The following is a 26,193-nucleotide window of genomic DNA, read 5'->3' as shown; positions in this document are numbered from 1 at the left end:
CGGTACATCATACAACAATGAATACAATTCATCACATACAATCAAAACATCATCATTCATATAAATATATATATATATATATATATATATATATATATATATATATATAACCGAACACTATGACTTGACCATCCGGATTTTATGAATATGTAACTACAATCGTCCTTGCACTTGTGGTAGTGTAACAACTAACACCAATCAAGCTACTACCCAAGATTAATCCCTTACTACCTACCTCGGCACCCTGAGGTGGTAGGACCTCTTGTCATTCTCACTCATGAGTTACTCCTCTCTACTTGAGAATGAGTAACTCAGAATATCAGGATGAACGTCAGCTTAGCATATTCATATTCATACTTTACAATTTCACAACCATCCATGAGACATTCCTCCTTGGAATTCTCTTCCACAATATTTGAAAGTATAAATCTTCAATTCTTAACATACACAATCATTCATCAATTAAATTTTCACATAATAAAGAGAAAACCTGTGAACGTTGGAGACCGAACACCTTCACACTACCCAACCGAGAGTAAAACCGAACGGTTTATAAGAGACAAAACAGAAGCAATGAACGAACTCTATCACTGACCACCCACTATAGAAAACTAACTACATACTATTGTATATTGTATATTTTGCATATGTTTTCCTTACATACTATACGAACTTTTGGTGCATTGGTGTAGGACTCTTGAATCTATACCCAAAAGACAATAATTTGAATTAGTATATAAAAAGACAGTTTTAACATATTTGATTCGATATAATTATTATCATTTCCCAATAAGTTGTGATGCAAGCACGAACAATGGTTGTCATTCATTATGTTACATAATAATTGTAAGATCTAGGAAAAATACTTACATGAGATAAAATAGATACTAGATAGTAATATGTATTTAAATTATTATTATTATATTAAAATATTGTGATACCTTGTTTGACTAGAAGCCTTATTTTGAAGGGTAAGGTCTTGGATTTGAGTCTTACTTATGATGTTTTGATTTATATTTATTTCCTTAGTTATGAGTAGAAACGTGAAGAGTAGTATTAAATTTTATAAGAATGACTAGTAAAAGAGATGTGGTAGCTTAAATGGTAATAGCTTGTGAAGTTAAGAAGGTCATGGGTTCAATTTTTACTAAAGTGATTTATGTAAAGTATTTTTTGAGATTTTGTTTGAAAGCATTTTGGAAACCTAATTTGACGTCAATCAGAATTAATATATATTATTTTATTTTGAACCTTTTATTATTATTGAAAATATATTTTACTTAGTCGAATATTTATTTGATGAAATAAATCAATGTTTTAATTTTTATTTAATGGTGAAAAATAAATTCGTTTAGTATTTAGAGCCATGTTTTCGAAAAAGTAACTAGTTCAACCAGTTTTCAAAATAACAACCAACTTAGTCGAATACAAATTGCATGCAGTCGATTAAGAAAAATCACTTAGCACATTTTTGAAAACTTTTCTTCAAAATAACTCACAACACACTTGAAAAAAGTTTGTGCAAATACACGAGTTTTAATCGATTCATCCCATAATGTAATCGACTTAAAATTGTTGTTTTGCTACACATTAAAGTTCAACCAAAGTGCTTGTGGTTTTTCATTTCCAAAAACTTATGTCATGCATACACAAATAAAATCACATATTAAACACAGTGATATGCAATGAACAACACAATCATGTTCACAAATATGCTTATACAGATTTACCATAGTAAGCAAAAGCATATAACATGTAAGCACAGAACATGTAACACAAAATACTCATGTGTTATTAATTATGTGTTGTCATCATCAAAAACACAGATATCACTGAGATTGTGGATTCAGTTAAACCAATATTCTCCCTATCAACAATCTCAACAAGTTTAAGTCTTAAAAATTGTTCTTTTCAAAATCTTTGTGAAATATTTGACTTTCTTGAAACCAATAAACAATAAGTGATGAATCAACAATAAAAGAGAAAAAGTAAAGAGAAAGATCAACACAAACAATATATACCGGTTCGGCTGATCCCAAGCGTACATCCAGTCCTCCTTCAACAACCTGAGTTGAAGGGATTCCATTATAAATTGATTGAGTTTACATAAATACAGAGATAACACTCTCAATGCACTTCTCACCACACTCAAAATCAATATAGCTACCCAAGAGATGAACAATCCTCAATCTCTTAATACAAGAGCACTCACAACCCTTAAACCCCTGGCAAACCTACACAGGAACACAAACACAGTTTTTCTATCATGATTTTGATCTTCAGGTCACACTCCTCTTGCTGCAGGTCAAATCATAAAATTATAGTTCACTTTCTTGAAAGAATCTTGATGTGTAAGTAACCCAATTTATCCTTGATTCTTCAAGATATGTTATTGAACACTTTTGTATTCGAAACTCAATGTAAACGTAAGTATTTGAAAGTGATAGCAATTGAATTATTTGACACAAAGCTCAAGTTGCATATATATATATATATATATATATATGATTTTCTGAATCCTTATGCAATATAATCAATTATTGTTTTTATATGATTTGTTAAGTTTTTCCTTCTACTTTAACAGTTTTGCTTTTGTTTTAACAGATTATCCCAAGCATGTAAGCGATTGTTTAATCATACTAGCGAGTTATAAATTCTTTTGATCATTATAACAGATCAGGCTATGAAATGAAATGAATTTGAACAAAGTAAAATGATCTAATCGATTAGATAACTTATGTAATCGATTAATCCTATACTTAAGCAAATTTTCAATCAAATTTCCATTCTAAACAAATTACCACACTTATGAAACATATTTTGGCATTTCTTTATGTTTTAATCAATTAAACAATTTATGTAATCAATTACTACATAGCAATTTTCCCCTCTGAAACATACAAAGTGATCTAGTGAAATATAACAAATTATATACAATGTTAAATCGATTATTTCAACTAGAAATGATACATTCAATTGGTGTAAAGCAAGATTCATTTACCAACGATGAATTCATATATCATCCACAAGCATAATAAAGATAAATAATTTTTATGTCATTTGTTGTGCTAGAAACCATAAAACTATTCTTTTGTTTATCATCAAAAACCAAGATATATAAGGTAGGTTTAGCTCCCTATCAACACCAATAACAAATTCAATACACCATACCAAATATCAAGTATGAAATTAAATCATTACACATTCCACTTACATGCTAATAAATCATAATTAATTTTCCATTGCATCAATATAAAATCCAAATGTAATATATTAATCACATATAACAAAACAATGAAATATAAACCAATTTTAGCATTTAAAAAAATTTGAAAACTTATTCAACCAATTTTAGCATTTATAAAAACTCTCTTACTCAACCAAAATTTGCGTCACCTAGTGAATTACGAAATATTGAAATTCATCCAATCGGGATTTTACTCACTCAACCAAAAATATTAGCACAATAAGTAAATTTTGGCTCATTTAGTACAGTTCAACTTGCCTAATAAATTACCATTGGATGATTTTATAAAAACCAATTTTGTTGGGTGAGAATATAGCTTTTCCAACAACCTTACTAAAAAATATTTGTTCAATCAGACTAAACTCAACCCATGATCAATCTTAATATAGTTTTTGCAACTTTTATTTAAATTGACTCAACATGATTAAAATCTAATGATATAGTGTAGTTAAAAAATGTTATTATTAATTATGAACAGTTTCTAATGACAATTTACAATTGTTACCACTAATTAACATAACCATTTTATGTCACTTTAAATACAAGGGAGTAAATTTGATCAATCTTAAGGATAAGGCATCAAATTGAATCTTTGATTAATATCACGAATAAAATAAATAAATAAATAGTAAAAATAAAAGTAATTAAGTCAAATACGTATTACCTTATGAAAAACTTGGAACACGACTATGTATTGGTTAAATTCGCTTTTTAGTATTATGCTGAAAATAGGAATGTGAGATTAGAGAAGGAAGAAACATAACAATTGAAACTTTCGATATTATGAATGTCTCAGAAGAATCTAGAAATCCTCTCAATGTCACAATGAATTACGTACTTTGTCTCGTAGCCATTCATTTTGCTATTTCTTTCACACTTTGATATCCACAGTATCCATAAAAAGAAATTTAATTATCAAATTATTATTATTATTAATGTTATTATTATTAAAAAGTAAACGAAGGAGTTACGAGTTGCGTGAAAGCTACGATTTAATTATAATTTTGATCCTATACTCTACCCAAATCTCCCATTTTATTTTTATTATTATTTTCTAATTTTAGATTCTTAATTTTATTTTACCTGTAATTTTTATCTATTTTTTTTTCTTTTTAAAAAGTTGATCTTTGAATTTTAATTGTATGTAACTTTATTCAAGTTTATATTCAATTTGTTGGGGTACTTTATTTAGGAGTCGAGTTACCAGTGTAATAAAAGTTTTAGATTCCAAACGAATAATATTTCTAATGTAATGGTTAATTTTAAATTTTTTATTTTATTGAATTTGATATTGAGATATTTGTATTATTTATAGGAATAAGAACTTTCTTAATCCTTGATTGGAAAGTATGTTTAGTACACTTAATAATTTCACGATGTCTAGGAAATAAGGTCTAAACACTGTTTTTATTTTTATAAACTTAAACACAAATTATTGAAAGATAGAGATTTCTTTTTCACAAATTTAAAGAGAATAATAGACGCATAGATTTATTACAAAATACACTTTCATAATAATTCATAATATTTTAAAAATTAAAAGTTAAATAAAGATAGAAAAAATTAAAAATTAGAAAACTAAAATTGCTTTTAAACAGTGCTTGAAATTAAGAGAACAAACTTTTAATAAAACCAACCTCATTTATGGTGATACGTATCCTTCCAAGAGCATGAAATATTATTATCGTTATCGTACACCACAGAAATTGAAAAAGAATAGTGCGAAAACGACGTCGACATGGGAAAAGTCGTAGCATAGTTGTGCGCCCAATACAGATTGAGACACGTGGACGTTCAAGATTTCACACACTCTCGGCGACTCCTTATAAATTGGGATCACGCTTCGTTTAAACCCATTCGAGTGAGTTTAGTAAACAGCTAATAACCATTTCTTTGTTCTACATCAGTGTGTGCCTTTCGCTTCTTCCATTTTGAGAATGTCTAGCTGTGGCAGCAAGTGTGGATGCGGAAGTAGCTGCAGCTGTGGCAGCAACTGCGGGTATATAATCACTTTTTTTTTTCTAATATGTTTGATTATCTCTTAATTAATTTTTAAACCGCGTTTCAGTATGAAGTTGTCTGCACTACGTGAATTCTTATCTGTTGGTGCTTTTCCTTAAACCGGCTTTTTGTTTTTCTTCTTTACGGAATGTGTTGATTGGTTTCTGGATACTCGTTTTATTGAGTTGTGTGGATATTGATAATTGATTAGTTTCTGTGCTCAGTTTTCTAAGCGATTGGAATTGCTGCTTTAATCCAGGGATTAGTTTAGCTCTGTTTCTTTCATCTCAATTTTTTTGTTGGAAACTTTTGTTTATATTTTGGTTCGACTTTATATATACACATCTCTTTCAGAATCGTTTCTTCTTTGACCGTTTTGTTAAATATCTCGTATTAATTAAAGTAAATTTATGTTATATAATAAGTCTAGATCTCTCTTTAGAGGATATAATTAATATAAATTTATACAGTGAATTTTATAAGATAGAGTAACCTTTCAAGTTTCTTGCGTGTAAAAAAAAGATCTGAGTATAATTGTTACATATTTTTGTACCAAATTCTTCGATAAATTGTCTCCAAAAAGTGACACTTTCCGTTTTCTCTGTTTTCTGCACGGATTTTCTTACACGATCTCTCCAAAAAATGACACTTTCTCTTTTATTTTCACACATGTTTTCAGGAACCTAATTCGTTGATTTTTTTTATTTTTATTTTTCCACAGTTGCAGCAAGTACTCGTTTGACATGACCGAGAACACAGCCACAGAGACTCTAGTTTTGGGCGTTGGACCTGTGAAGCCCCAATTGGAAGGTGCTGAAGTTGCAGCTGAGGACAATGGCTGCAAGTGTGGATCAAACTGCACTTGCGACCCATGCAACTGCAAATGAGGTGAAGATATATAAAGCTTGAAGCAGATATAACTGCAATATATGTATGAAAAGTACACACTTAATAATAATAAGTTTGTGTTGTGTTCAATCAACTCGATTTGAAGTTTCATAATAAAGTGGGCATGGCTAGCCTTATTGCAAGTTCAAATGCTCTGGGATTTGTCGCGGGTGTTATAAGCTATGGTCACTTGTGTTTGTTCTGGCTTATATAAATTATGTAGTTTGAATCATCAATCACTATGTGCTTATAAATGGAATACTATTGATGTTGATCTCTAAAAAGTGACCTCACTTTTCTTTAATTGCTATCTCATCTGCTTGCGATGAGATTACAAATTTGAAAATCAAACGCGGAGACATAAAAAGGAGGAAAGCCAAAACCTAAAAACGAAGCTTTCTTGTTTCCTTTCTGGTATATGTAGTTCTCTTCTCATTCTTCATTCTGCTCCGGTTGACATCATTACAAGAGATTTTACTTCCTATTTGAATGAAGAATTTCATGATTTTTTAGATATTTTACTGTATTAAATTTAAATTGATATTGTTTTTAATTATTTTATTTTAAGTAATTTAAATTTATTAGCTTTTAACTGTTTTATTTGTATAAGGTATTTTACTTACTATGTAATATGGAAAGAAAATTAAACATTAAATAATTAATAGTTTAAAAATATTAACATTAATAATTTTCTTAATCCATTTTAATTAATATAATTTCTTGCTCATGAATAAGAGAACAAAGTTGTCGAATACATTTATTATAATTTAATGAATGAAAAAGTTTGATGAACACCTATTGAGTTTTTAACTCCTATATCACACCTACTGGAAACAAAATTATTATTCTTATTTCTCTAGGAGATTTATTTTAAATTATTTTATATTTTAAAATAATATTATTTAATAGGTGTGGGATAGAGGTTGAATGAAAATTTGGATGTTAGTTAAATGAAAGGCTAAAATGAAATTTTAAATTTTGAGTAAAAATTAATGGAAAGGACTTAAAGTTAAATAATAAAAATAAATAAATATGAATTGATAAAAGAATAATAACAATATCAAAAGAATAATAGATAAATGAGACATTTTCTATTATTAAAGGAGAAAAATAAATTAAATGACTTAAATTTTTTAAAGTAAAAAAGTTGGAGATTGAAATGATAAAAAGAGTTATTAGAAATTGATTTCCCGTATTTCATTTTTCCTAAACTAAAAAGTGTAATTTTGATTCAACTCGATGACATCATTTTATCCATGAATTCAAATCCATAGATAATAATAATTTTTATGAAATTATCAACCGATATTTTTCGTTTATTAAAGATTTGTTAATATTAATAGTAGGTAACGTGTTATGAATTGTCCGTCAATAACTTTTATCAGTAGTTACTTAATTACTAACTATTTTTATCTGTTGTAAAATTACTCAATGAAAGGATATTAAAATTTCGTATCTCCCTTTGTTTTGTTTGAGTCGTTGAGAAATATTATATTAAACAAAAACTAATAAGGGAGTAAATTGACTTGTTTGATAAAAATGGATATTTTAAAATTGTCTTTAAAATTTATCATTTAATTAAAACATTTTATTTTATTTCGATAATTTGGCTAAATTAAAGAGATTAAAGAGAGTGAAGAATACAAAATTCATACATTCTTGTTAGTCTTTCTAAAGTGAGATCAACTCAAACACTAAAAATAAATCAAACTTACAATCATACAAAAAAACGTAAGGTTTAGATAACTCCTCTCTTGAAGACACAAAGATGAAAGACACTTTCCTAGAATCACATAAGGAATAAAACACTTCATTTGAGTCATACAAAGAATGAATAATTTCTTCTAACAACAACAACACACTCAATCACACAAAAAACCCACTTAGTTGTAATCTTGTTGACTAAGAAGACCAAGAGTGGTATGAATACTCAGTTGTAATCTTATTAAAGATTATAATTGAGTCTTATGCGAAGAAGAATGGATGTAGCTTGGTTGGAGTGAACCAGTATAAAAATATGTGTGCAATTGTTGTTTACCCTTTGTTTAAACACTTTTCTCATAAAACCTACAACTGCATTTTTATTTCTATATACAAGAAAATTCCAGACTAAATGATTCTTATTCAACTGAGGAAGTTCTTATAAATACTACAGTGTACATTCTGAATAACATGTCCAAAGAAATTATCATTCAGAATCATTTACAAGGTTGAGCGTTTGAGTATTCATTTAATAAATTCAAAACTCGACAAATGTACTATATTAGAAGGTTGTGAGAAGAATTTTTCTATTAACACTATTCAACCCCCTTCCCCTTCTAGTGTTTTTCAGGTACTTCAATTGGTATCAAAGCTAACCTTGCAAGGTTAGTTCTTAGCATAACTCGAGGAAACGATCCTGAAATATGAAAAACAAGAGGTGTAACTTTGATGGTCTCTATCATCTCTACAACAACTTGTTTAACAAGGAGCAACACAACTTCAAGAGCATTGACAACATCCTTGAAGAAAAAGAAGACGATCTCATGTATCACTCATAAGACAATGATGGTGGAATAGACTTTTTTTTATCTAGATTCGGTTACTAAAACTTGTGACAAAATTCTAGCAAAATGTGCAAAACTGGTCAAAGCCTGTCAAAGAATGAAGATACTAATTAAGGGAATTAAACAAAGAACTCACATCATTCAAAGAAAAAGTAGAAAAGCACCAAAGGAATGTTCACAATACAGAAGAAGAACTGGCTATCTCAAGAAGAGAAAACGACCAATCGATATTGAAGCACAAAGAATTGGTCAAGGATACAACAAGGGCAAAAGACACCAAAAGTCTCAACTTTCTCACACAAGATAACCACATACTAGTTGACAAGTTACACAAAATATATGGAGAAAATAGGGGCTTGAAAACGCTTATCAAAAGAAGTCAATACATACGTATCAAGAAGACATCAGAAACATCAACAGGAGAATGAATCATGTTACAAAATCAAAAGAAACCATTCCCAAATTCACACTCTAACTATGTGATAAGTCTATAGCCAACACAATCAACAAGAAAGAATACAAGGTTAGATGAGTACCAAACACTCAAATTCTCAAACTCCCTAATGTGCTGGATGATTGAGTGGAGACACCGGTTATGAGACTCGGGAAATGGCTTTTGACAGTACACAACAGAAAAAGGGTATTCATCCCTAAGCTAGATGAGTCAGAAGTGGGAAGCAATCACCAAAGCAAAGAAATAGAAAGGAAAAATCAAAAGTTGAGGAAGAAAAAGGTACCATCCTCTGTTGTAAAATAACATATCGCACAATATTATTTGCACCTTGGTTAGTAAATATATGTGTGTGTGTGTGTGTTTGTGCATGTGATTCACCTATTCACACTAAATGCATCAATATAGAATTCAAAAAGAGAAAATTGATCAACATCAAACAAGCGTCTAGACACCCTTACCATTTAGGAAACATTAAACTCACCCACGAGTCTTAATTAGAACCCACAAAAACCTTAGAGATAATTAAAAATAGCACTAAATTGTTCTAGCTCTCTAAGTTTGAAAACAGTTGAAAGAATTTGATGCAATACATGCTAGTACACTCATAAAGCGTCTAGAGAGTCAATCGTATAGGATATACAAACTAAGTTACATCATGCTTGATATCATCTAATACAAACTCCCTATAAGCAATTGCAAGCGTAGGCACAAACCATGTTTAACAAAGTCACAAATGACACTTGACACGTCATTCAAAACATAATTCCTTTCACAACTTAACCCTCCACGTCATAGTCTGGCGTGTGGCACTCTTTAAAAATTAGTAATGATGGCTCTTTTTGAAATCTCTGACAAATACAATTTCTTAAACCTACCTCATTCTCTCACATCACAACCGCCAAGCCTAAACCCTTCGCATTCCTCAAGATCACCAAAACCTCATTCTTCGTGTCCCTCGAGCATTCTTAACCCTATCCTCAAAAACCTCAATTTTCTAAAGGGAACCTCAAAGAAATCATGGTTGATCAAGCGGAAGAAGTTATCACTATCGAGGAAGTATTCTCTAATGAAAGGAGAGCATCTACTCTACTTCATCAATGGACAAAGGAATCAGAATCTATGTGGAACACTGGACTAATCACAAAGAAGTGAGAATCCACGATTATGACATATTGTGTGACAGACTCTGTGAGGGATTCACCATTTCTTTGAATGGGATTCTCCCATCCTACCATAACTTATCTATTAGTTCTAGAAAAATATGGAACTAAGAGGAAAAAAAGAAATTATTTCGAAAATTCTAGTACAAGAAGTAACTATCCACATTGAGACCATAGCCAAGGCTACCGAGTGTCCCAGAGTGGACAACTGCTTCTACGATAATTGGGACATAGTGTACAAAGAAGAAAGAAAAGTTGAAAAGCTACTCTACGAGAAAAACTTCAAACTAGAATATGTTGGTATAAAGTTAATCTACAAGGATTTGACCCGACATGCAAAGATACTTCAACATGTTTGCTCTAAGACCTTTCTCCACAAGAATAATGCTCATGACCACATCACAAAACTGGGTAGATTTTCCATCTACCATATGATGATTAGTATTTCATTCAATCTTCCTCACTTGATTAATTTGATGGGTTGTATTAGAGGAATGAATGGTTACAATTTTTAGACATATTATCCTTGCCTGATCCAGAATAATGCAACATTGAGGGATTATGAATCGTTTGATGTCAACCTCCCTCTCAACCCTAGTCAGAAATGCCATACTAGTGAATGGTGCAGTTAGAGGCCATAAGTTCAACACTGGGAACCTCAAGCAAAGAAAACTATAAGTGAAGAAAGTCAACAAAGTTCCCCCTATAGAAAGAAAGCTTATAGTAATTGAAAGGAAAAATAAAGCAGCACCCCTTCATGAAAATGTTGAACAAAAGGAATGGCTCTCTATGAACTGTTTCAAGAGAGGATTTAGTGAAGTAGATAGAGGCCTAAAGAATTGTGAGGTCTTGAGAGATGAAGAACAAGTGCAGTTGCTCAGCGTTCTCCAACCTCATCTATCGAAACAATGTCCAACTCTTCATCACTCTATCTAATAGAGCAAATACAACACCTTAATAGTGGTAGGATTATCAAGCTTCCTCAACCCGAACACTCTAAATAGGAAGAAGAAAAGAGAGTGAAGTTATTGTCAATTGAAAAACAAAATCCTGAAGAAGAATTAAACTCCAATGATGGACTTGTCATCGAAGAACAAAAGAAACGTACAACCTCTAATGATGGACTTGTCATCGAAGAACAAAAGAAACGTACAACCTCTAATGATGGACTTGTCATGTTTGGAAGTTTAATAAAATAACATTAAACGAAATAAGAATCTAAAATTTACATAGGATGAAGTATAAGACTTAGGCTCAAAAATCCCCAACACAAAAAACTCTTAAGAAAACTCTTAGGATTGTAGAAAACATAAAAACACCTAAATCAAAATACTCAGACACAATGTTAAACGACTGATAAGTCAAAGCGTCTAAGAAAGTTATGTTAAATGCGTAAGCTTACTATACTCAAAGGGTATTCGGTTAAACTCTCGGGAAAACGAAGAATGTCAAGATAGTGTCTTCAACAAAAACACTCTAAAAGCTTAAACCTAAAACACAAAAGAAAACATAACATGTTAAACACTATTGATTTAAAAAGGTAAAGTTACAAAAAGTAACAGTTTAGACGAGTCGTGCATTCTTGCATGAAAAAAAAAGCTATGTGATCCAAAGTTAAAACTTGGATACAAAGTCTTGGTACATTTTATCAAATAATTGTTACGTGAACAATATTTGTAAATTCTTAACTTTTATGAAGTTTCTCAATCAACAAATTATGTTTCACTAAGCAAATTAATGTTATAAAGTACAAGTATTATTTGTGCTTGTAGACACTCTTAACTAACTCCTTCAACATTATTTCGACCTATAATCACTCTTAACTAACCTCTCGAGTATTGTTTGAACTTTTAGTCACTCTTGGTTAACCCCTTAAGTATTGTTTTGAATTGCAGTCACTCCTGATTAACCCATTTTAATTAATTAAGTATTTTTTTTTCAATAATTCAATTTTGATTTAGTAAAGTATTCTTTCATCAAGTCACTTTTAGCATAACCAAATATTCTTTAAACAACCCACTTCTAGCTCAAATAATTATTATTTGAACAATAGTCACTTCTGGTTACTAACTGATTATTCTTTATCAAACAAATACTCCTAACTAAGATGGATAAATTATTTGAATAGTGATCAACATATTACAAAGTTTCTCACTAGAGAGGAGGAATATTGCCTTTCAACGTATACAAGGTTAAACACATTCTACTAGTTTGCTAAAATGAACACGAAAAATGTTCTTACAAAACTATTTAGGTGCACAAATATTTTTGCAACATTTTGACACTTATACAATGTAAGTTTTGTCTTCTTCTTCTTAGATGGCTTTATATAATTGTGGAAGATAAATAGTTGTCACGAATTATTCTCTAGGCATTAAGTTGACTTTAGACTCACTTGAGTGTCCTTCCTTACATTGAAAAGTTTTGGCACTGAAGAGGCCTTAAATGCAATTCTTCTCTTCAAGAAACATCTCAATAACTTGTTCAGACTTATCATGTTTTGATCAATGAGCCTTTTACTTGAAATCATATAAGGCTTAAATTTGTAGTGAGTAAATAGTTTTTTCTAGAGTTGATAGAATAAGTGTCAATAAGTTGGTGAAGTACCTTGATATTGTTTTTGAAGACATAGTTGAGGATAAAAGTTTTGAAGTGAATCCTCTAGATTATACAGAAAATGAACATTCCATATAACATAAAATGACTATCTATCTATATATATATATATTTGTGCAGTACAATGTTAATCTAATATGTGTATCATCTAATCATATAAATGCTTATATCCAATGTAAAATAATATATCATAGTGCCACATCGTTTGAGAGATAAAACACTTGTGCTTTACAAATGAACATCAATCATGTTTTAAATAAAATTTGTGTCTTTCGTATTATTTCTGTTGCTCTTCACATATTTGAATTAGATGAAAACATAAGTGAATATTTTAGGAATTGATAGTTATACCAATTATTTAGTTTTACTTGTCATATATTTTTTTTGAAATGTTAAAAATTACATTTAATATCATATTAACTTGGTTACATAATTTTCTTTTATTTGTTATGACTTATGACATTTTAAATTTAAATTTACAATATTATGAGGTTACGAATATTGATATTGTTATGCTTTGAACTTTAAATTAGTATATTCATAAGGCCCAATTTTAAAAATACCATCATTAATTCAATTAATGTATTTATTTTATTTTTTACTACTTGAACTATTTTTTAAATTATATAATTTTTTTAAAAATATTTTTCAAAATAATGGTATAGACAAATTTGTTAACTTTTTATATATTTATAGTTCCATGTTCTATAAATAATTAACTTCAAATAAATTATTGTTGAAATTAAAGATGTAAGAACTTTTGTAGAACCCATTATTCAAGAATCAAAGAAAGATTGGTGATTGGAAATGTAAAGATATACACTTTTCATAAAATTACATATATTGGCAAGTGTAAAAGTGAATGATATCTATCAATGTGACTCATCATATATATATATATATATATATATATATATATTATATATATATATATATATATATATATATATATATATATATATATATAAAAGTTCTCCATGATGGACGTCCTCAAGAGCACTTCACTTTATTTCTCATCACAAATGTTTTCGTTTGTTGTCTACTTTCTTATTTGGGTTCCTTTCGCATCCATAGATGTCTGTATTAAAGTTGTTGATACCATGTTTGTTACCTTTGCATTTATACCTTGGCCACGATATATATGATTCCCTACCCTTTTAAAATGAATCCAAGCACCATATATAACCAAAGTCCAGTAGGTTTTCTTTTGTTAGCAACAGAAAAGAAAATTTTTGACAAATTCTAAAATAAAATTCATATCTATAACGTAGTATCCAAATAAATCAATTTATAAAATATCACTTTCCATCCAAAATTAATTATTCTGTTAATTTTATATACGTCATTCAACTTTTTTTTTTACTACTCGCATTTCAATTCCTAACCATTTGTGTCTTTAATTAAGACGCGGTTTTATAACACAACTAGATAAAAAAAATGGATGCTTCTCTTTTTTATTGTGGAAGTTTCAAGACTAATGTTGGGACATTTTTTGTTTTGAAAATAATAAGAAATGTGTTTTAAGGAGAAATTTGTTATCTTATTTTACTTATGAATTTTGTACATAGAATATTACCAAATATTTACAATATTTCAATCATACTTTTATAAATCTAAATAATAAATAAATATATTTTTATATTTATATAAAATATATTTCTAAAAAAATATTTTTCGAAAAATTAATTTAAATAAAATAAATATTAATCAAATATTTTAAACATTCCTCCTTATCTTAATATTTGTTTATTTGTATTTCAAATTTCAAATTTATTTTCCATAATTGATTCCTTCCTCCATTTTTTTCACTTGTAAATCTTATCCTTTTTTTGTTTTCTTTTATATGGAATCACATTTTCATTCTATTTGACATTCTTCATTCAATTTTTTCTTTTATCAACGTTATCTTCTTTGTCTATTGTAAATTTTATGATAATGACATTCAACTTTTTACTAATATTAGAACGTGAGATTTTATCTACTTTCTTCACTTAGACATCAAACTTATTAAAGATATATCTATCTTCTTTTGATTTTGATCTTTTTTCTATTTTATTTTCTTAAGAAGGTAGTCAACTCTTATTTTCTTAAATTCAAAGCAAAGTTTTTGTCTTTCATAGGAGCTTTGAATATTTTTTTGTTATTTACATCTTAAATAACAAAAAGTTTGTTTCTAAAGGACACATTATAACCTTTATCTAACAATTGAGTGACACTTAACAAACTTTTATTAACTTAAGAAACTATAAGATGTAAAAAATTAATCTGACACCTAAATGATTTTTAATTGCAATTGTTTCTTTACAACAAGTTTTTTTCATTCTCAATTCTTACTTTACAAATATCATATTTGTTGAGTTGTTTTAAAAGTTCTTAGCCATTAGTCATATGATTTGTACAATTACTATCTATAATTCAACATTTTATGAATTTGTTGATTGTAACACATGGTGTTGCAAAAGGTAGTTCCTCCTCTAATTTCCCCTCTAAAATGTTGACATCTTCTTGAGGATGTTGAGATTTTCATATTTATCTTTTCAACATGTCCTAATTTCCTAAATTTGTGGCCTTTTGCATCTGGCCTCCACCAACACTTGTTTGTGTTTGGTGATTATTTTTCTTGCAATAGGATCAAGATGAAAAAATATGTATTGTTGTTTTGGTTGTATTTGTTCCTTTTGTTCTTCACTTCAAACATATTACTAATGTCCAACCAAACAGATTCAAGCTACCATTAAAACGGTTTAAATACAGCAGAACGAACTACTAACATTAAAGGAAGGGGCAAACGAAATAGCAACAGAAACTGGAACGAAAATGCACAACAAAAAATAGTAAAACGAAATGAAATTTGAAATGAAAGCAAAGCTGAAATGCGAAAATGAAAATGAAAACGAAAGTGAAATGCAAAAGCAAGAACAACAACGAAATTGGAGTGAAAACTAGGGAAAATGAAACTGTAAACGAATTGAAAAAATAAACAGAGAATAAGAACACACAAAATGTAAATGGAATGAAAATGAAATTTATATAAAACATAAAAACGAAAAAGGAAACCTAAAAATAAGAGCAGTTGTTCTACATTTAGCACCAAGGAAAAATAGAGAATGAGAATAGAATAGTGCATAGGCACTTCACCCTAGGTCCATCCCTCATTTGGGCCTCTTACTAATTCACCAAAAATGGCCCAATATTCAATTCTCACCCAAAATAAAAAGAAATAAAATTACAAATGAAATTAAAACAAATGTTGATGTGGAAAGTAATAAATGATGTGACAACCCTCTTAAACTCCCAATTCTAATTCCAAAATTTTCCTTTAAACTAATAATGAGAATAATTAAGCTCAAATAATTCATATTAATTAAAATATGAATTATTGGTCAAATTAAGCCCAAATAGAAAAATTGAGAAAATTATGGAAAGTTAAGCATAATTCACTAATGAAATTTGGTACGGAAATACCTTCAACTGCATGACCTTCTCTCATTAATCTTCATTGTTTTTGTCCTTGTAAGACAAGTATCACTTCTGTCAAAGTACAAGTCGATAAATCTTTCCTGTTTTTCAACAAAGTTGTTAGATGTATTATATTTATCTTATCTTTATATTTTATCTTTATTTAGTTTGTTATTATTTCTTATTTGTATTTGGGCTCAACCTATATTTCTTTTATTATAAATAGACGACCCTGTTTGTATATTCAACTACGGGAAATTAATCTCATACATTGTTTTCACTATATTCAACATGATATCAAAGCCTAGTTCTTTTGAGGAAAAATTTCTATTGCCTCTGTCACTACACCTGTCATTGTCGGCGGCAGCGCCGACTATCGCTACTGGTAGCGTCACTGTCTATCGTTGTCACTACCGAAGTTTCAGTTTCAACTTACGATCACATGATTGTGATAGTCTCGGTCAGGCGACCACCATGCCGTCAACGACGCCTTCATCGGAGATCCTATGCACTATTAATGCCTTTTGAAGTTGTGGATTTTCTCCTTTTACCGTCATGCGTGGTGGTACGTCCCGTCTCCTCTCAGGTAGCGATTCAGAGCATCGAAGTCGCTCTTTTTCCTTTTTTTAGGTTTGTCGTGTGTGGTTACACATCTTGTCTCCTCTCATGAAGCTATTTAGAGTGTCGATGTCGCTCTTTTTCCTCTTTAAGGTGCCTTGATTGGAGAATCTTGAATTTTTAAGGTTTCTCGCTTTTGTTCATCAATGACTTCTTCTACTGCTTTCTCTTTTGGCCTCCCTTCTGTCACCATTACGTTTGACCTATTCATATATGTTTTTTTCCTATGGCAAAGATGGCTTTTGTCAGTTTATTTATAGTCATGGTGGCTCTTCAACAATGACCACTTTATCCATTGGATGTCAACAATGCATTCCTCAATGATGATTTGCAAGAAGAAATTTCTATGGAGCAACCTCCGGAATTTGGTTCTCTAGGGGAGTCTTTTGGGTTGGTATTTTGTCTTCTTTGTCGTTTTTGCAAATCACTAACAATTTAGTGTGCCACTCAAGTGTAGAAGCAGATATTTTCACTAAGTCTTTATTCATTATATTGGTAACAAGCTTGATACATACGATTTGTATGTACCGGCTTGATGAGGAGTGTTAGATATATTATCTTTATCTTTTATCTTTAGCTAGTTTGTTATTATTTCTTATTTGTATTTTGGGCTTAATCCATATTTCTTCTATTATAAATAGAGGACAATATGTGTATATTCAACATAAGGGATATTAGTCTCATACATAGTTTTCACTATATTCACCAAAAGCAACATATGTTTTGTATCTCTATGGGATTATTACTAGAATTTTTTTCAATATAACTGGAATTTGAAAATACATTATGCAATAATTTTATCTTGTTAGCAATATCTACGCTTTAATATTCCTTAGTTATTTTAGGCTCTTCATCTTTTTGTAACTCAAACTTTCTTATCAAAACTTTCATATCTCAAATTTTTTTTTTTAATTCATATTCTCCTTTCAAATAATCTCAAATTTGTTTATCTCAAATTTGTTTAGGTGATTTGAAGGTCATGATTTTAGTGATGATCATTTGTGAAACACCAACAAATAAATTTGACTTCACCTTTATCTTCTTTGTTTTTTTTTCTTTTTGCATATTGATTTGGGCCATGGTATTTTTCAAGCAAGAAATCAAAGGTGTCATCTTGCTCTAGAACTTTCTATAAGTATATCCTCTCGAAATAAGTTTGCATTATCAAATCGTGAAAAAAATGACTTGAGAAATTTTCTTCTTCCATTCCACACGTCCCATAAGAATGATAACTTTGATACTATTGTTAGAATTTTTGGATTTTAGAAATATGTTTTGAAAATATAAGATATTTAATAGATATGTTAAATAAAGAAACTTATTATTTAATTTTATTCATACACTGTATATATAGAACAAAGTGTCACAAAATATCAAATATTTACAACATGTCAAGTTTTATTTTCTAAATTTAAATAATTAATAAATATATTTTTATCATTATATAAAACATTTCTAAAAAATAAATATTTTCTAAAACGTAATTTAAATAAAATATATTAAGTAAACATTCTCACTATAACATAGTGAGATAAGAGAAAAATGCAGGTTTCTAGACTAATGTTTAGAAAATTGTACCTCAAAAAAAACGAAATAAAACTGTTAGAAGAGAGGGGAGTTCTTTCTTTTATTTTCCCTCCATTAGGCCATAAATAAAAGGAGAAAAAAATGCCAAATATACAATGGGAAAATGTGAGGAAGCTAGACTAGGGTTTTGTTGAGAAGTGAAATTTTGGATTTTACAAGTTTTTCTATGCTATGGTTAAATTTTAACAAAGGAAAACAAAAATGGAAAAATGAGAAGGAAAAAAAGTGAATATTATGAGAAATAATTTAGCTAATATATCAAGTTCTAAAAAAAAATTATTTATGCATACTCTGCACTAAAAAGGAATGCATAAACTAATTTCGTAAATGAAATAATTTATTCCATTTTTTTCGACTACTTTTATTTTTCCAAGAGTATATTGAAAAATTAAACGAACTCTATGTGATTAGTTAGCGTTAACTAATATTAAATTAGCTTACATTAATCATAAATGCAGTCTATTCTTAACAACATTTTCTTAAGCTAAATTTGTAATGCAATCACAAGCTATTAGCAAACAGGAGTTAGGGTGATACATTAATCATCAATAACTGTATCTTTGATCTCACACAAAGGTAGTAAAGAAATAGAAAATCAATCGATATTATATACACTGGAAAATGAACAAATCTACAAAAGCAAAATGAATATTTTCTAATCGTGTCTATAAATAAAAGAGCACTGAAGTTTGTTTGAGAGCCAGAAACACTACTATGGACAGATGAACATCTTCCAATGATCATCACTTTTGTAAGAACTCAACTGCAAAGTTGAGTACATAGTTGCTGGATCTGGGAACTGGTTGGATCTTGCATGAAGTATGTACTGGATTTACCATTGCTTGAGCATGTTACATTCAGCTGGTTACCAAGCTGATTTGACTGCATTAGTAGTATTTAAACAACATTAACACCATACATTAAGAACCAAAAATAACAGAAAACAACATTTTAAAACTGTTAATGAGTACAAGGCAGTTTTGGAATTTGATGATAAAAAAGTCTTAAAAATTGAACACAAAATCTAACTTAACCTTATAAAAATTGTTTGTAAGAGATTTGAACAGTTATATACGGTAAATTTGACTTATCTATGTCAGTGAGATCTCTAACAAAAAGCTGCATTTAATAAAAACATTGAAGCAAATATTTTTTAATCCCTTTTTGTCTAGTTTATAGAAAAGTGTCAGATGTGTTCTCTATTTCCATGAACAAACAATGGACCAGAAGGAAACAATATTCTCTGATGATCAAGGACTACATCTAATACATTTCCATAAATGAGATAGACTAAAGGAAGACAACTTTTGTATGACTAAATACAAACATATGCCCTGTTTGTAAGAACTAAAAACATTTTTAATCTGGGAACATGTGTTCGATTGATGGTAATACCAAGATGATTTCTTCTTCGCAGATCGCTAAATAGTTGAGACATGTTGTACAATAATAGTACAGTAATACATGGAAACGGTGTGAGATGTAAAATATGTAAATTCATAGGATATGATATTACTCATGAGAAGAAGCTTTCAGGTAAAATGCTTACTACACAATATGATGGCTCTGTATGGCAGCTCCATTTTGACGTTGGAACACAAGACAGATAATGGCACCAGGAGCAGTGGTCATTTGCATCAACACCACGGAGAAGCGCGACAAGCCCAACAGAAAGCCTGTTACATACGAAAAGTTAACATGGACAGAACAAATGGTCTATATTAAATATGAATAAACGGAAAAACACAAGAATACAAATAAAATGAGGGAGCAGGCACAGCTCTGAAAAGAGAATTCCTATCGTATTTAAAATTCTTGAGTTTCAAAGCAATCAAATTTCTTTAGCAATTAACAACTAAAAAGCATGCATCCACTCCAGTGTATAGAGTTTCACGAATTTAAATTCTTTACTAAGTTTTTTGTGCTGTCCTTCTACCGAGTCTTCAACATACAATGATGTTAGTATATTTAAAAAGTTTATTTTATATTTTAAAACATTAAAATTGGTGTCCATCAGTGTATTTTGAATGCTCAACATAGAGACAGCACCAAAAACTCAATAGAGAAGAATCTGGACTCAGTTTCACCGACTACACATCAATAGAGAAGAATCTGGACCAGTTTCAGCGACAACACATCCTGTGAACATGGTGTAATCAACTTGTAACTTTAAGAGCAAGGGCAAAGCTTCGTTTGAATCTTTATTATTTAAGACATCTCTAATTATATTTGGTGACATTTTATCTTCTGTGACCTCTGCTTCTGTAAGCAGTAGATTCTTACCTAGTACAATCCTGAAAAGGTTGTTAGGGAAATTCTGATGTCATTCAAGCCAGTAAAACATTACCACAAATTTTTCAAGAAGCATTAAACACTATTTTCATGGGTTGACCTTAGGGTCCTTCTCATATATATATATATATATATATATATATATATATATATATCAATAGGACCAAAACTTTTCATTGATTTACTTAAACCACTTTTGTACTCATACTCCCCATTGAACAACACTGAATTAAACCACCATTTGAACGAGTTTACTCCACTATTTAAAGGAGATTACAATAGATGAATACGATATTCATCTACCAATGCTATCAACAATTTGTTCACTATTAAAAAAATATAAGTATATGGTTCCACTCAATCAATAACAACAATACAGTGAGTATTAAATAGATCAGCTTTGCACGATATAAAAAGAACCATCTATCAATGTATGGTTCGTGTTGTGATCTTTTCTGCAGAACTTTAATATTAGCTTTGTTGCCAAAAACCTACGATCTAGTATCTGTTTAACATTATTCATTTCATCAGTGCCACTTGGAATCACATGTTTGAGTTCTATATAGTCCTCAGAGATTCAAGTAGAAATTGCAGTTAGTCTTTCTAAAATTGCATATAACTACAATAATTGTTTAAAAGAATCTTCCTTTTTCACACCAGCCATTTATCTAATTAATATTAGCAAGAACAATTATTTTACAAATGACTGTAAAATTAATTAAAATCATGAAACTGAGTTTCAATATACAGTAAATGTAAGAGCAGAATTTTTATGGGTTTGATATGTTTCTAGCTTCTGCCTAAAGCATACAACTTGGCTTGTCAAGGTACATGTATTTTTCTTTCAGTATACTACAAACTGAATCCAAACCTCTTACTACCTGCGGTAAACCAAGACTGCATCTACCCCAACATCTAGAGGAAAGTCCAGGTTTCATGTTATATGTCAGCAGGGTTAATTATGTTAAGTCTCTCCTTGCATCATGCATTACAAAGAGCAACTTGATCTTGAAAAAAATGACACTTTAAAGAATGCTTACCCAACAACTAGAATGACAAGAGAGAGGACCCATAAGATGCACTGATACTTTTTGAATTTAGGCTTAGCTCGTTCTGGAGAATAATTTAGGGGAGCATAGCGTTGGTTAACCCATCCAAACTGGGGACGTATCAGAAACACAAATCCGAGAAGAAATCCTGTAAGAAAGCCTCCAATATGAGCAAAGTTGTCCACATGTGGGAGAATTCCCACTGCTAGATTGATAACGATGATGATCACAAGGGTGAGGAGTGCTGCCAGCTTCACATGAAAAGAAAACCTTGATTGTCAGTAGGTTGCTTTTAAGATGTTCTCTCCTTTTGAAACACTCACAGTTTCAAACGAGCAATTTAACAAGCACCTTGTTCTCATATATAGTCCAGTTAGTAATGAGTTCCGAAAGCATGCCTCCCAGCAAGCCGAAAAGTGCACCAGAAGCACCCACAGAAATGTTTGACTGGATGAAAAGAGCAGAAAGCAAACTTCCCCCAAATCCAGATATGACAAATAGCAGTCCAATAAACACTGTTTCACAAGTATTGAAGAATCAGTTAAGAATTTAGAGCTAAACCAGGTAAACAATAACATGACATAAGAAAAGCACACATCTTAGTTGAGAAACTAAAGTCTAAAGGGAAATTTTAGAGAGATCCAATCTAAATTACTATGACAGAAGCTGATAATCACAAGCCACATAAAAATGAAACAAGCCTTAATCTTGAATATGTCACATCATCACACATACATACCAAACCCAAATTCTTGCTCAAGCCGAATTCCAATTACTAGAATACCCAACATATTTGCCAACAGATGGAAAACCCCACCATGCAGCCACATACAACTGATAAGGCGCCACCCCTGGTGTCTATGAACCACTCTGCTCACATCAAGAGCCCCCATCTTCTGTAACCTGAACAATAATCAAATCCCGTATCTTCAATTCCAGCAACAGTCAAATTCATAATCCAAATTTCTCATCAGATAATGAAAACCACACAAATAAATCTCAGTACTATTTCAACATCATTACCATCACCACCATTATGCGATAATAAATTTAAATAGTATATAATCATAAACACCTAATAGCCAAAGCAATTAAAACTTGTTGATATCTCAACAAGGATAACTCAGGTCTTTAAGAAGTCCAATGATGTCATGTGATCCATATAGCCAATTTCCCCTCGCAAGATAAACATTCTGCCTTGTCATCTATGATTTTTGGATCACAAGGACATTAATATTAGTTATCTCTAGTAAAATCTCTCTTCTCAAAACGTTTTCTCAAACTCAATATATTACTTAAGGTATCTAAGTCAGCCAACAACACTTTAACAATCTATGATCTATAACAATTACTATGTGATATTCTATTTTGGTTTCCCTTTTTTATTGGACACTTTTATTCTTGATTTTTTTTAAGTAACTGGCATGTTTATCTCCATTTCATGCTCTTTTTAATTTCCTCACTATCATATAGAGTTAACTCCTTACTATCTTTTCCTATTTCTCCCTCATTCTCCTTTGTTTGCACCCTCCTTCATTTTTTTTTCTTATTTTAAAAAGACGAATCTCAGAAACATTTTTTCAAACACTTCATTTTTATCGTGACACTTAATGAAAACGAAAGAGAATTAGAGACAGTAACATTTCTCCATTTCTTAGGCTTAAAATCACGGTGAGACTTAAACAATAACAGAAATAAACTAAATGAAAAAAAAAGTACTGAAATATTCAAATACATTAATAAGAGTAACAACAATACAATTAAACGTCTTAAAGGAAAGTCCCCACTTCCCCAACCGCAATTACAACCACAACATCAAGGTTTCCATTGAACCACAAATTGCAGCCAGATTTGTCCACAGCTTTTCCTAATATCAAGATCATAACGATTCCGGTCCCTTTTTATCCATAACTTTTTGCAATATCAAAGATCACTATTTAAAACATTGGTACAATTATCCATAACTGAATAACACTTTAAAAACAATTACTTACTTTTTAAAACCCATTTTAGTAAGAAAAATAAACAATTATTTACCCAAAGTAAACATAAACAGGCTCACAAAACTCATTAAACCCAGAGTAACACCAACGCAAATTAGTCTCATAGCTCGACCAAAAATCCAAGCTTGCAAAAACAAAAACATACAAGATTCTAATTGAGTTTCTTAAGAAGGGAACTTTGAGGCTAACTCAATACTCCAATATCAGCTTTCCAAGAGATGAGGATTGCTCCATTTATATGATGTAAAAGTAAAACTTTCTTATCTATATGGGATCTCGAACAGAGTTGATTGAACCGCGTGTTAATTGTAGTAAAAAAAAAATTAGCTTTGTTCAATTCCTATGAATCAAAAGAGTGACAAGAATAATAAAAAAACTGACTCACGTCAAGGATGAAGGGCCCAAGAGGGGGTTTTCTTTGAAGGGCTGGAAGGAGAAGCGACCCAAGAAGGTGGCAATGCAGGAGACAGAATTCTGGGGGCAGTTGTTGACATACATAGTGATCACAAACAAAACTATGTTAGCAACAACAAAGAGAGGTATCAACCAAGGAAACCACTTGCGGTAATGCTTGACTTCCTGTCTCTGGGGCTGAACCGGGTACACAGTTTCCACGGCCACAGGGTGCACCATGTTGGCGTTGCTTCTCTTGGAATTGACCCTGAGGTGGATCTCCAAGGGGCGTGGTTCTCCGGGCATGAATGTGGGTTGATTTGGTAAGAGTTTGGGAGTGGAATGGATCGAGTCAGAGGAAGGTGATGTAAGGATTTTAAGAAGGGAAAATGGGAGGTTTAGCTCAACCACTTCGGGTGGACTTTTTGTACATTATTTGTATTTGTTTATCGTTCAACATGGAAATCTCTTTTTTATAATCTCTGAATGAATTTTGGCAAAACGGGGATAACGTACTACAGAATGTTCTCATTTTCAGCAAAGAAAAAAGAAATTTTTCTTTTGGTTTCAGATAAGAGTACTGTGGTTTTTGAATTTTTACTCTTATTTTCGGGCTCAGGAAAATGACTCTTGGGGTAAAATATTACTCAGTGACTTTCCTTTTCATCAGTGTATAGTGTGATGACTCTTGAAGGGTAAAAGCTTAGTACTATTTTTCAAGAGTCTTGGTTAAATCTTTAATACATACATATATATATATATATATACATACATATATATATATATATATATATATATATATACATATATATATATACATACATATATATATATATACATATATTATATATATACACCGTTGAGTTAGTTTTTTTTTAACTTTAGATTATAATATAATTTTATTAATTGATAAGCATGATCAATGAAAATATAATTTGAATGAGAAAATGATACAATTATCATACTATAGGTTCAGATTAACACACCAGTTTCCAAATTTGGATATAAAATTAAAATTAATATTTTTCCAAATCCGTCAATTTCTTTTTATGTATTGAATGTATTCTGTATTTACATTATAATTTTGAAAGTATTAAAATGGTTTAAAAAGTTAAAATATTAATCTGAAATATCTTTAAATACATAAAAAAACTTTTACTTATAAAAATTATATTTATTTATTTTTAAAGTTTGAGAACTAAATTATATTAAAATTTATGATAAACAAATTCTAATTAATATTAATGTTTAAGGATTAAAAACATTTTTGATATATATATTAAGCCTAAAGTGTAAATTGTTTGTCTTTTAAATTTAATCACCGTAAATGTTTCACATCAACTTTTAGGTTTGGGACAAATGTAGACATGAAAATGGATTAAAAGTCAATAGCGTTTCACTAGAAAATATGTCGAATGTTAAATAGGTGTGGCAAATTCAAATGATGAATAATTCATTATCGGGCACGTTCTTTTATTTCTCAACTACAACTAACTTCAATGTTTTATAGTAACACCTCACATCCTTTTCAGTAATTTGAAGTAGATTACAAAGATATTTCTTGATCTTGAAAAAGTTATATAACATCTTTTAGGTTTTGTTAACTTAAATGGATTTGGGGAGAGTGATTGAATGAATTTGAGAGGATTTAAAGATAATTTTTTTTTGTTATTTATTTAAGTGGATTTGGAGGTAGGTGAGAGTGGATTTGGAAGTAAATTTTTTTAATCTGTCACATCAATCAAATCCTATACTAATTCTCACAAACGTTGCTTCCAAATTCACTCTCACTTACCTCCAAATTCACTCAAATAAACAACAAAAATATTTATCTTCAAATCCTCTCAAATCCACTCAATCACTCTCCCCAAATACATTCA

The 26,193-nt window shown here is 30.1% G+C and overlaps 2 protein-coding genes across 4 annotated transcripts; one reads left to right on the top strand and one right to left on the bottom strand.

Annotated features, from left to right (window-relative positions):
• Positions 1 to 5,085: 5,085 nt before the first annotated feature.
• LOC124828660 (metallothionein-like protein 2) lies at positions 5,086 to 6,420 on the top strand. Its single transcript, XM_047302015.2, has 2 exons — positions 5,086 to 5,246; positions 5,970 to 6,420. The coding sequence occupies exons 1-2, from the start codon at positions 5,185 to 5,187 to the stop codon at positions 6,133 to 6,135; spliced, it is 228 nt and encodes a 75-aa protein (XP_047157971.1). The 5' UTR covers positions 5,086 to 5,184; the 3' UTR covers positions 6,136 to 6,420.
• Positions 6,421 to 19,085: 12,665 nt separating this feature from the next.
• On the bottom strand, positions 19,086 to 24,773 carry LOC124828659 (RHOMBOID-like protein 1). 3 transcript variants are annotated; one of them, XM_047302014.2, is made up of 6 exons: positions 24,306 to 24,773; positions 22,657 to 22,820; positions 22,269 to 22,432; positions 21,909 to 22,168; positions 20,126 to 20,252; positions 19,086 to 19,458 (listed from the first exon to the last, which is right to left on the bottom strand). In XM_047302014.2, exons 1-6 carry the CDS (start codon positions 24,617 to 24,619, stop codon positions 19,336 to 19,338), a joined length of 1,152 nt encoding a protein of 383 aa, XP_047157970.1. In that variant the 5' UTR covers positions 24,620 to 24,773; the 3' UTR covers positions 19,086 to 19,335. The 3 variants fall into 3 exon arrangements, with proteins under 3 accessions (XP_047157970.1, XP_087958369.1, XP_087958370.1); XM_088102243.1 differs by lacking the exon at positions 24,306 to 24,773 and adding an exon at positions 22,993 to 23,577; XM_088102244.1 differs by lacking the exon at positions 24,306 to 24,773 and adding an exon at positions 22,941 to 22,958.
• Positions 24,774 to 26,193: the final 1,420 nt, after the last annotated feature.

Source organism: Vigna umbellata, chromosome 11 (genome assembly GCF_029865625.1).
Source record: "Vigna umbellata cultivar VRB3 chromosome 11, Vumbellata_1.0, whole genome shotgun sequence".
Classification (NCBI taxonomy): Eukaryota; Viridiplantae; Streptophyta; class Magnoliopsida; order Fabales; family Fabaceae; genus Vigna; species Vigna umbellata.
The sequence above is the reverse complement of the archived record's forward strand: the minus strand, read 5'-3'. Positions and strand labels throughout refer to the sequence as shown.

Excerpts from the sequence above, each read along its gene's own strand:
- LOC124828660 (XM_047302015.2), top strand. The coding sequence starts at position 5,185 with ATGTCTAGCTGTGGCAGCAAGTGTGGATGCGGAAGTAGCTGCAGCTGT. Across the intron at positions 5,247-5,969 it reads AGCTGTGGCAGCAACTGCGG|TTGCAGCAAGTACTCGTTTG; the intron begins GTATATAATCAC and ends ATTTTTCCACAG.
- LOC124828659 (XM_047302014.2), bottom strand. The coding sequence starts at position 24,619 with ATGCCCGGAGAACCACGCCCCTTGGAGATCCACCTCAGGGTCAATTCC. Across the intron at positions 22,169-22,268 it reads GGACTATATATGAGAACAAG|CTGGCAGCACTCCTCACCCT; the intron begins GTGCTTGTTAAA and ends TTTCATGTGAAG. Across the intron at positions 19,459-20,125 it reads CAGAGCCATCATATTGTGTA|TCAAATCAGCTTGGTAACCA; the intron begins GTAAGCATTTTA and ends CTACTAATGCAG.